The sequence below is a fragment of the Garra rufa genome, chromosome 7 (genome assembly GCF_049309525.1).
Source record: "Garra rufa chromosome 7, GarRuf1.0, whole genome shotgun sequence".
Lineage (NCBI taxonomy): Eukaryota > Metazoa > Chordata > Actinopteri > Cypriniformes > Cyprinidae > Garra > Garra rufa.
The window spans coordinates 38351366-38364156 of record NC_133367.1 but is presented as its reverse complement, the minus strand read 5'-3'; the positions used below and the strand labels follow the sequence as shown (position 1 = coordinate 38364156).

Genomic DNA, 12791 nt, shown 5'->3' with positions numbered 1-12791 from the left:
AAAAAAAACATCTACTTACTGCTCATGGGTTTTTTAATATAGAAGTTTAACTAAAACTAGAATTTTATTGTTTTAGTCAGATAGAAATCAGTAATAAAGGCTTTCATTCTTAATTGTCTTCCATATATAAAAAAAATACAGGGCTGAACTCTGTAACACAATCTGTTTTACACTAGGTACAAAAAATAGTTCCTTTCAGCATCTTTTGGACAAAAATGTCCGCATTGAAACCCATTAAAACGTTTTTTTAATCCTAGGGCCATTTAACTATAAAATTTAATTAATTAACTATTAAAAATTTTGACTACTTTTTTATTAGATGGTGTAATTTTTTTCAAGTTTAGCATATAAAGCAAATACTGAGTATTTCTGTTTTCTGCTTATGCATATTATAGGCTATTATAGAGTCAATTGGATAAAGTATGCAGCTATAATTGTGAGGGTATGTTGGTATGCTGCCCTACAAAGCAAAAAAGCAGTAGCTGCATTTTTGGTCAAAAATTTGTTATAATCATTTTCATGACATTCAAGGCATCCTTTGTTATGTGACAAAATATCTTATCTCAAACGTGTGTGATTTCGCGGCATCCTCACGGGACGGTTTTAACATTGGATAACAGGCTGAATGACAGGATAACTTTAAAGTCATTTTTCTCAGTTCTGCATTGGGCGTAGTTACTGCCTTTTTGCTTTGTAGGGCAGTATGGATGTCACAGTTTGCGTGTGTATCCTAAATAAAATTGTGTGTGTGTATGCACACCTGTAATGTTTAAGAGAGAGAAATTATACTGTGAATCACAAATCCCACCGCTGTGTTTGCCAGCGGAGCTTTGCTGGAATCTAATGGGAAAAGTTTGTACTGCACCCAAACAAAATCTTACTAAAAGCTAAATTTTTGAGATACACTCTTAAAAATAAATATGCTTTAAAAGGTTCTTCACAGCAATGCCATATAAGAACCATTTTTGGGTCCACAAAGAACCATTCAGTCGAAGGGTCTTTAAAGAACCATCTCTTTCTTACCTTTTTATAATCGAATGAACCTTCTGTTACCATAAAGAACCCTTTGTTTGTTGTTGATGTTTAAGGTTCTTTATGGAACCATTTAGATAAAAAAGCAATTTCTATGGCATCGTGAAGCACCTTAATTTTTAAGAGTGTATGAACCTCAAATTTACAACACAACTTGTTTAGATTTATGGCTTTGATTTCTGAGTTCAAAATGTTTTCTAAAATATATATTTTATAATAAAAATGCTCAAAAAATCATTTTCATAAACTTGAAACTCTTGAAACTTTTTTTAACTTTAACAATAATCTTGCAAGGGTTTTCTTTAAAATTAGACTAAACCTAACTCTGTATTCCCAAGCTTCACATTTTCATGACTTTTACATTTTTGTCCTCTCTGAACCTGTGTGTAACTTTTTAACCCTTAAATGCACAAATGTCACCAATCATTATTACATATTCGGATCTTTAGCAACCCCAACCTATGTATCCAGCACAGATGGATCTCCAACTTCTGCAATAGCAAAAATAAATAAATAAATAAAATAAAATAAAACATAACTTGAAATTTTAAGAACAATTACAGAAGAATAAAATAAAGCATATTTCGTTAGAAGGGTTCTATTTGAGCAGATGATTTTAGGATCGTCGTCATCCTCAAAACGCATTTCCACAGTACATTCAGCATCTGGCTGGTAATTGCAATATCAACCATATTCTCAAAGCTATCGTTGGTCTGGTTTTCTATGGAGGGTTCGAAAGTATATTCATTTTGGTATCAAAACCTGAGACTCAAGAATGTGTCTTCAATTAAAGAAGAGGGAAACCACAACAATAACCGTGACATTTATATTTTACTGCAGTAAAGCCATTTAAACCAGTTACATTTTTGTTGATGACATTCTGTAGTTTTTTTGTCTTCTGTAGTTAAGATTGAAACATCACATCATCATTGTCTATTTAGACCCACAGTCAGCTTAGATCCACAGCTAAGAAATAATTGCCAATTTTATTCACAAATGGAATCTATGCTGTTAAAAAAGCATGAGAGTTCTGCCATTTCAACAATCGTTTTTGCATTCTCACGGCTTGCTTTTGCTGCCTTTATTATAGCTTCGCCCACAGAATCAGATTCCTCTGCCACTTTGTATCCGGTGATTCCTCCTCCAACACCTCCTGCGAGAGCCGCAGCTCCGAGAACACCGGCAGCGATTCCTGAACCTGCTGCTCCGATGGCGGCGCCTGCAGCCGCTTCCATGCCAATGGCTTTCACCGCAGATGCAAACTTTGCTGCTTTGAGCAAAGCCACAACAGCTCCCACTGCGATGCCAATGCCCAGGAAAGCACCGATCAGAGTCCCTGTGGTCACTCCCGCAAGCCTCACGAGAAGTTTTTTATAAACGTTTTCTTTAGCCCGTCCTTTTTTTTCTTCTGCATGCAAATTGTCCTCTATGTTTATAATCTCTTCTTGAATTTCTTCCTCCACCATCTGATGCAGCTCATTGTTGAAGCAGCCTTCCTCACTTCCCTTCAGATTCTTCTCGATGGTCCTCAACAGCTTTTTCACCTGAACTCTGTTGCTCCTGTAACCCCACCAACGTTTCCTCCAATGTTTGTTGTCAATTACATGAGAGCGACCTCCACATTTTTCAACAAGCTGCTGAAGTTTTGGACTCTCCTTCACAAATTCCTCAATGGTTTGACCTTCTAGATCTTCACCGTGAGTGAATAAAATCAATATGTGTTTAAGGATGTCACCACACTGCTCAAAATATGAATTCATAATATCCACAATCTCCATTTCTTGTTTCGTGTACCTTGCAACCTTTAGAATCATTACTATTATGTCAGGACTTGGACCCATTTCTGTGATGGATTTAATGATTTCAGCTCTGATGGCATCCTCGGTAACAACTGTGTCAAAAATTCCAGGTGTGTCAACAACAGTGATTTTTCTTCCAAAAACCATCCCGTTTCCACTTACACAGTCTCCAGTCATTGATGTAGGCGAAGCTTTACTCTTGAATATACGCTTTCTAAGGATTGTATTCCCAGCGCTGCTCTTGCCAACTCCTGTCTTCCCAAAAAGGAGAATCCTTCTATCAGGTTTAGATTCTTTACCTATTTTAAGAAAACACAAGAGTTGTTTTCCCTTAAATGCAAAGTTTTTGCCTTAAATTTTAGGTAGCCAAACTACCTGCTGAAACATTTGCGTCAAACAAATAGGAACTAATTTTACTTGATCACTTTTCATGTAATCGACAGTGCAATGTATTATACAGCGCCCTCCACTAATATTGACACCCTTAGTAAATATGTGCAAAGGTGACTGTGAAAATGCATCTGCATTGTTTATCCTTTAGATCTTTCATTCGAAAAATTCACAAAATTCTAACCTTTCATTGAAGTAAAACTATGGAAAATGAGGGGAGAATCTCATTATAAAATAAATGTTTTTCTCTAGTTCACATTGGCCACATTTATTGGCACCCCTAAAAATGTGTCTAAGTAAAATATCTCTAAAGTTTATTCCCATTTATTCCATGGAATGTCTGGATACTGGATTCTGATTGGCTGGCAGGTGTGCAGTAAAACCGTTTAATGCACAGGTAGTTCCAAGTCAGTTTAATCACCATTCTATATTAATGCGCTGCTTTAACTGATGCACGCAAGCGCAGAGAGAGAGAGAGAGAGACAGATCGGAGATCGCATTGTGCTGCCCACATACATAAACTTCAAGTCAGCACTTCCCAGCGATTCTTATTGTTAAAATATCCTAGATACTAGATCGCTACATTATATTCCTCAGTACGAGGTGGTAAAACTGCGGTTTTTGAATTAATTCGTTGTTTGTAGAGAAAGACGCACAGCAATGCAGACAGGTACGCGCGCACACACACACACACACACACACACACACACACACACACAAACTTTCATCTCTACCTCTCTCTCGGTCGATGGATAATTTACTGAAACAAATGCTAGAATTCATTCCAATAAATGTGATCTTACCGCACTATTTCATGTCTGTGTCTGATTTGAAGCAGGCAGAATGCTAGAGCGGCGTGTCATAACTGACGAAAATAACCGTCCTTTTTACATATTCAGTCAAATATTGCGCTGCAAAGAGCAGTACTAGTTTTAACTTGTCTATAACTTAGCAAATGACCATGGAATAAGCGGGATAATAAACGTCTTGCCGTGCATTAAAGGATTTAAAATGCACTTCGCGTCGCGCGGTTATTAGCCTCCACGTCGTGCATTTAAAATCCTTTAATGCACGGCAAACCGTTGATTATCCCTTACTAATATTACAGGGTGGCTAGGAGTATACAATTGTCCAGTCATGACTTTCTGTTCCACAGGATTATAAATATGAGGAATACAAAAGCCAAACTCCCTTAATCATCCATCACAAGAAGTAAAACCAAAGAATGTAGTTCTGATGTGCAGAACAAGTTTGTTGAGCTTCACAAAATAGAAAGTGGCTGTAAGAAAAGAGCTAAAGCTTTGAAAATCCCATTCCCACCATCAGGGCAATAATTAAGAAGTTCCAATCAACTAAAGATGTTACAAATATGCCTAGAAGAGGACGTGTGTCTATATCATCCTAATGGAGGATAAGGAGGAGAGTTTGAGTCGCCAAAGACTCTCCAAGGATCACAGCTGGAGAATTGCAGAGAATTGTTGAATCTTGGGGTCAGAAAGCCTAAAATAAAATGATCAAACAGCCCCTACATCACCACATGTTGTTCCAGAGGGTTTCAAGAAAAAAAAATCCTCCTGGCTCACCCAAAAACAAACTCCAGCATATTCACTTGTCAGACATGATTGGAACTTCAAACAGGACTGGCTTCTATGGTCAGATGAAACTAAAAATGAGCTTTTTGGCAGCTAACCCTCCAGATGGTTTTGGTGCAGACAGGGATAAAAAAGTACCCCATGCCCACTGTCAGGGGTGCGTGCAGGACGAGACGAGATTAACAAGATATTTAATATAATAATTCAAGAGGAACAGGCAGGAACACTTACACTCACATCACACAACGTTAAAGACCGACGATCAACTGAAAACAGGGACAGACTTTTAAAGGGTGACTAGATGATTAAACACAGGTGACACAGATGACTAATAATTAAACACAGGTGACGGTGATACACAAATGAGGGCTAAACCAAAATGATTCACCCCCAGTGGTGGTGCAGTGGGCAGGGCTCTCTACCGCCCTCTCTTGCTCCACAAAGCACTCCACCTTCGTAGAAGTAGAGGCCGGCTCACGCACTTGGTCGGAGGTTTTGACCCCATCGGCAGTCCATACTGTGGTCGCTCCGGGCTCAGGCTCTCCGTCCTTGGTGAATGCGGGCTCATACTCTGCGTGTCGGGGTGATTTTTGGCTGGGCTCTGGGTCTGGAGTGGGGCTGGTGTCATCCTTCGCGGTCAACGAAGCTCTGCTGGACACCAGCACCCACTCGATGTAATCGGCGTTGCTCTCTCGAGGACCCTCCCCGGACAGCTGCGCTTTCGTGGCGATGTTGAGTCCTGCACGGTAGAACGTGCACAGGCAGCTGTCCGCACAGTCCGGGTAATGCGTCTGTGGCGCGAGGTACACAAAGTCTCTTGTGTGGTCCTCGAGAGAGCGGTTCCCCTGCTCCAGGAGGAGGATGAGGACTGAAGAGAAAATAAAAACTAAACTCAGAACAAAAACGGAAAATAAAGCAGGGGAAAACGCCGTGAAACTGTTGTGGTCGGTCTTTCTGTCAGGGGTGCGTGCAGGACGAGACGAAAGACGAGATTAACAATTAACAAGATATTTAATATAATAATTCAAGAGGAACAGGCAGGAACACTTACACTCACACAACGTTAAAGACCGACGATCAACTGAAAACAGGGACAGACTTTTAAAGGGTGACTAGATGATTAAACACAGGTGACACAGATGACTAATAATTAAACACAGGTGATGGTGATACACAAATGAGGGCTAAACCAAAATGATCACAAAATGACAGGGGGAAGACAAATGGGAAAAACCAATGACAAAACAGACAGAACTGTGACACCCACAGGTAAAAATACTGCTGGGTCTTTAATGTTGTGGGTCTAAATTTTGCCAGAGGTCCTGGTTATCTTGTTTAGATACATGGCTTTATGGATTCTATCAAATACCAGCTGATAAAAAATCAAAACCTGTTCTGTTAGAAATATTATTATGGGCCATGGTTGCATCTTCCAGCAGGACGATGATCCAAAAAACATAAAAATCAATGAAACTGAAGAGAAGAAGCATGTCATGGATGTCTGCAGAGGCTCGGTCAGGTTTGTTTGTTTATGCATTTAATTAAATTTGGTTACAGTAAAGAACACACAATAACATTATTTTGGTTTCATAAACTTTATTTAAACTTTCGTTTGGAGTTAAGTGCGCACACTCTTTAACGAGTAGTTTATTTAATCTTACCATTTCTTTGTTTGTTTGGTATGCCCGAGTCTCGCAAGTTGGTGTACTGCCAAAAGGGGTTCGACCGGAAACTTCGGACGTATATATACAGTTCCATCCAATGATTCGGCCACAACTATTCAAGTTTCTGCTGAGGGGGACTCCAAGGACCGTTTCTCTTATTTTATGTGTACTTATAAGAAGTAAAATTAGGAAGTAAAATTATTATTGTTATATGTTATTTGAAGTGTTATTTGTTTGTGTATATTTGATGTTTTCACATTTGTTTAGTAGTTTAATGGCCATTATGTGTATGTGTTTCCCCTTTATGTTGTTAATTGGTGCTGGTCACCAATATATAAGTTTGTTGGCTATCTCTGTAGTGAATGTGTTGTTCTTTGTGAGAGCAGGTCCTGTGGTTCTTAGACCTCTGTATTTTAAGAGGCAAATACAGTGGCCCAGTTTATTGTAAAGTTTTGTTATTTGTAATTTTTCTTTATGCTTTTGATTCATTTTCTCTGAGTAATGTTAGTAAGATTTCGTTGTAATCGTACATGGAGAAAATAAATCCTTAAGCATTTGCAGTAGTCCGCTGCCTCTGTGATTTTTTTTCCCTTTTGCTGGTCACATCTACCACAATTGGTGGCAGCGGTGGGATGTGCCAGTAGGGGGCAGCAGAGAGCAATTTTTTTTTTCCTCCTCCTTTTTGCACTGGTCAATATGGGACCGAAGAAAGTCATGAAAGGTGACGAAAAGGTGGTGACAGCCACAGGGGGAATTGAGGCTGAGGACCTGGCAGCTTCAAGCGCCTCACAGAATGTTACAGTAGAGGATTTAAGGGACATGTTCAGCACCCATATGAAGATGCAGCAAGAAAGAGATAAACGACTTGACCAGGAGGCAGTGCGGCAGGAGAATAGATGGAAGGTGCTGCAACATCAGTTCACGCTTCTTCAGCAGGAAGTACATACAAGGACAACACCCACTTCTGTTCATCCTTCCGGTCTCCAGTATACCCCTTCGAATCAAGAGAGCGATCAGGCAGATGCTCGGGAGTCACCGTCAGTTGTTAGTCAAGCGGTAGAACAGGCAAGGGCTATGGCAGAGCCACGTCTGCACCCTCTTAATGAAGATGATGATGTGGAGCATTTCCTTACCACTTTTGAGCGGATTGCCACTGCGTGCCGATGGCCAAGAATGGATTGGGCTGTGAGGTTAGTGCCGCTGCTTACTGGCAAAGCTCGTAGTGCTTATGTGAACATGGACCTTAATGAATCCCTTGTTTATGATAGTGTGAAAGCTGCAGTTTTAAAAAAATATGATATTAATCCAGAGACCTATCGTTTGAGGTTTCGATCCACCGATGTAGGAGCTGATGAGACCCCAAAGGAGCTCTATGTGCGCCTCAAGGATACTTTTAACAAATGGGTTCAGCCACAGAACCGGAGTAAGGAGGAAGTTGCAGAGGTGATTATCATGGAGCAATATCTTCGTGTGCTTGCTCCAGAACTCCAAACATGGGTCAAGGAGCATAATCCGGATTCAGCAGCCAAGGCTGCAGAGCTGGCCGACGTGTTTGTTGCAGCACGACGACGAGGTCAGCCATGGTCTTATAACCCAGTGTTTCTCAACTCCAGTCCTCGGGACCCACTGCTCTGCACATTTTGTATGTCTTCCTCATTTAAGGCACCTGATTTTGATCATCAGCTCATTAGTAGAAAGATTCATGAACTGAACTGAGTGTGTCAGACTCAGAAACATACAAAATGTGCAGAGCAGTGGGTCCCGAGGACTGGAGTTGAGAAACACTGTTATAACCAATGGAAAGCCTTCAAAGACCCTAAAAGACATGGAAAGAGACCTGTGTCACCCCCGAAGACAAGTATAGGGGGAGGTAAGTTTGTGGGTGATAGTGGTGGTCTTATTAGTGGGAATGTGGGAGCTAACACCAAGGTTATTGTGTGCTATCAGTGTGGACAGGAGGGACATACTAAGCCTAGGTGCCCTAATAGACCTTCCACTCATGCAAATTTATGCGGGGTGCCTAGACCCAGTGATTCTACTGATACAGCAAATGTGGCCTTGCATCATGTAATGGTGTGTTTGAATGGACAGGAAGTAAGTGCTTTAGTAGACACTGGGAGTATGCAAACATTGGTTAAAGCTGAATTGGTTCCAGCTCATTTGTGGGATCATGCATCCCCCGTAGCGATTAAATGTGTCCATGGCGATGAAAGGCTCTACCCTACAGCTAATGTCTATCTGGAGGTGCAGGGACAGACTTATCTGTTGGAAGTGGGTCTTTCATCTGAGTTGCCGTACCCGATGGTGTTGGGTCAAGATCTGCCCGTTTTGTTTGATCTTCTTCCTTTGCAGGCTTGTAATGTGGCTGTGACCCGGGCCATGGCTAAGAGTAGTGAGGAGGAGGTAGGATTACTCGGAGCCTTACCTTTTTTTGAGGTAGACCTAGAAACCAAGACAGGAAAGACCCGGAAGTCCAGGAGTCAGAGGAGGTATGAGAAGTTGCGACATGCAGGGGTGAGTGAAAGGGAGCCTGTCCCTGAGAACCCTTTGGGCTATAAAGTACCCTCAGACATTGTACGTTTGCAGAAGGATGACAATTTAGTTGGTCCATTGTATAAGATGGTAGAAAAGGGGACACTGTCCGGACAGACAGAGGTGAAGGGTAGGCAGGGAGTCTTTTGCCTCCGTAATGAGATCTTGTTTCGTAAACAGAGTTCCAATTTTCAGTTGGTGGTCCCCAGGGAGGGTAGAGAGTTAGTTCTTTCTTTGGGTCATTCAGTACCTTGGGCAGGCCATTTAGGTAGGTATAAGACAACAGCACGGATCCTTCATCATTTTTACTGGCCAGGCATGAGAAAGGAAATAGCGGTGTACTGTAAAACTTGTCCGCAGTGTCAACAGACCTCCCTGAAGGTTCCTCCTAGAGCACCTCTTGAGCCTCTCCCTATTATCGGGGTGCCTTTTGACCAGCTAGGCATGGATATTGTTGGGCCTTTAGAAAGGACCAAGACAGGGAACCGTTACATGTTAGTCATCACAGACTATGCTACAAAATATCCTGAAGTTTTTCCCCTTAAATCCATCAAGGCTAGAGCAGTAGCTTGTTCCCTTATGCAACTGTTCTCTAGAGTAGGTTTTCCTAAGGTTATAGTTACAGATCAAGGATCTAACTTTATGTCAGAACTATTGAAACAGGTGTATAAACTTTTGGGGGTAAAGGGAATAAGAACCACCCCTTATCACCCACAAACCGACGGATTAACAGAACGCTTTAATCAAACTTTAAAGCAAATGCTTCGCAAGTTTGTCGCAGACAAAAGTGATGAATGGGATCAGTGGCTCCCCTATCTGCTTTTTGCCTACAGGGAAGTTCCCCAGAGTTCCACTGGATTTTCCCCATTTGAACTGTTATATGGACGGGAAGTGCGGGGACCGCTGACCCTGCTGAAGGATGTGTGGGGTGGGGAACAAGATGGTGTACGTTCTACTAATATTGTTGACTATGTTGTACAGATGCGGGAGAAGCTGGAGGACATGAGTGCTTTGGCCCAGAGACATATGGCACAGGCACAAAAACGGCAAAAGACCTGGTATGACCAGAAGGCCAGAACGAGGAGCTTTGAGCCAGGCACTCAGGTATTGGTAATGTTGCCCACGGATACGAGTAAGTTGACTGCCAAATGGCAAGGTCCCTTTAGAGTGCTGAGGAAGTTGGGGCCAGTTACATATGAAGTTGCCACTCCTGGCCAGACGAGGTCAAAATGGACTTTGCATGTAAACTTACTCAAAGAGTGGTTTGCCCGATCAAGTGATGCAGCAGGGGTGTTGCTCATTCGGAAGGTGGAGGATGAGGAAGAAGTGGAAGCTCAGTATCTGCCTGTTCTAACTTCTTCAAGCGTGTCTCTGAGTCATCTATCTCAAAGTCAACAGTTTGAAATTCGAAATCTGTGTGATTCTCAAGTTTTCCAGATGAGACCAGGACATACTGACTTAGTTGAGCATGACATTGTGCTCCGAGAAGGGGCTTGCCCAAAACGTATGAGTTATAGGATACCTGAGCGCCTCTTAGAAGGGTTGCGGAAGGAGTTAGATGAAATGGTAGCCATGAACATTGTAGAACCATCGAAAAGCGAGTGGTGCAGCCCAGTAGTGTTGGTGCCCAAGAAGGATGGAAGCCTGCGATTCTGCATTGACTTCAGGTACCTTAACTCTGTATCAAAGTTTGATTCTTATCCGACCCCAAGAATCGAGGACCTCATCGACCGTCTAGGTAAAGCCAACTATTTAACTACTATTGATTTAGCTAAAGGCTATTGGCAAGTCCCATTGAGTGCAAAGTCCCGGGAGTTGACGGCATTCCGGACCCCTTGGGGGCTTTACCATTTCTGTAAGATGCCCTTTGGTCTTCATGGGGCTGCCGCGACTTTCCAACGGCTCATCGATCAGGTACTTTCTGGTTTGACTGACTTTACAGCTGCTTACTTGGATGACATAGTCGTTTATAGTTCAACCTGGGAGGAGCACTTGCAACACCTGGAAGTGGTCATTAACCGTATTAGATCAGCAGGGCTTACCATCAATCCTTCCAAGTGCTCTTTTGCAAAAGCAGAAACTGAGTACTTGGGGTATGTTATCGGCCATGGGGTTATTAAACCTCAAGTTCAAAGAATCCAGGCGATACAGAATTGTCCCCTGCCCCAGACAAAGACTCAGTTAAGGTCCTTTCTTGGAATGGCAAATTGGTACCGGAGGTTTGTCTCTGAGTTTGCGGTGAGGGCAGCTGTCCTTACCGACATGACAAGGAAAAACTACCCAAATCAGATTCGGTGGACAGAAGAGACCGAACAGGCCTTTCAGGATATTAAAAATGCCCTGTGTCAAGGACCTGTTTTACGTTGTCCTGATTTTGATAGATCTTTTATACTGCAAACTGATGCCTCGGATATTGGTACTTCTCCAGGGGAAGCAAGAAGATCGTCATCCTGTAGCTTACATCAGTCGTAAGTTGTTCCCCCGGGAGGTTCGATACTCTACTGTCGAAAAAGAATGTTTGGCAGTAAAATGGGCCCTTGATACTCTCCGGTATTATCTACTTGGGCGAGAGTTTGTGCTTGAGACTGATCATAAAGCACTACAATGGATGCACCGTATGAAAGATTCAAATGCCAGAATTACTCGCTGGTATCTGTCCATTCAACCATATCGATTCTCCATTCAGCATGTTCCAGGCCGAGATAATGTGATGGCAGACTTTCTTTCTCGCCTTCCGGCATGAAACAAGAAGGGGAGGAGTGTGTCATGGATGTCTGCAGAGGCTCGGTCAGGTTTGTTTGTTTATGCATTTAATTAAATTTGGTTACAGTAAAGAACACACAATAACATTATTTTGGTTTCATAAACTTTATTTAAACTTTCGTTTGGAGTTAAGTGCGCACACTCTTTAACGAGTAGTTTATTTAATCTTACCATTTCTTTGTTTGTTTGGTATGCCCGAGTCTCGCAAGTTGGTGTACCGCCAAAAGGGGTTCGACCGGAAACTTCGGACGTATATATACAGTTCCATCCAATGATTCGGCCACAACTATTCAAGTTTCTGCTGAGGGGGACTCCAAGGACCGTTTCTCTTATTTTATGTGTACTTATAAGAAGTAAAATTAGGAAGTAAAATTATTATTGTTATATGTTATTTGAAGTGTTATTTGTTTGTGTATATTTGATGTTTTCACATTTGTTTAGTAGTTTAATGGCCATTATGTGTATGTGTTTCCCCTTTATGTTGTTAATTGGTGCTGGTCACCAATATATAAGTTTGTTGGCTATCTCTGTAGTGAATGTGTTGTTCTTTGTGAGAGCAGGTCCTGTGGTTCTTAGACCTCTGTATTTTAAGAGGCAAATACAGTGGCCCAGTTTATTGTAAAGTTTTGTTATTTGTAATTTTTCTTTATATTTTTGATTCATTTTCTCTGAGTAATGTTAGTAAGATTTCGTTGTAATCGTACATGGAGAAAATAAATCCTTAAGCATTTGCAGTAGTCCGCTGCCTCTGTGATTTTTTTTCCCTTTTGCTGGTCACATCTACCACAAAGCACCAACATGAAGTTGGGAAGAGAGAGATTCTGGAGAATCTAAAGAGATTCTGTTTAAAGGAATGGTCTCTGATCTCTTGTCAGGTGTTCTCCAAACTCATTAGACATTGTTGGAGAAACCTCAGAACTGTTAAGGACGTTACAATAATCGGGTGCCAATAATAGTGGCCAATGTTAACTAGAGAAAAACTAGTTTCACCCCTAGGTTTTATTGATTTACTTCAATGA

General features: G+C 41.6%; 1 protein-coding gene across 1 annotated transcript; it reads right to left on the bottom strand.

The window, feature by feature from the left end:
• Nucleotides 1-1982: 1982 nt before the first annotated feature.
• On the bottom strand, nt 1983-3412 carry LOC141338152 (GTPase IMAP family member 9-like). Its single transcript, XM_073843711.1, has 2 exons — nt 3406-3412; nt 1983-3130 (listed from the first exon to the last, which is right to left on the bottom strand). The coding sequence occupies exons 1-2, from the start codon at nt 3410-3412 to the stop codon at nt 2019-2021; spliced, it is 1119 nt and encodes a 372-aa protein (XP_073699812.1). The 3' UTR covers nt 1983-2018.
• Nucleotides 3413-12791: the final 9379 nt, after the last annotated feature.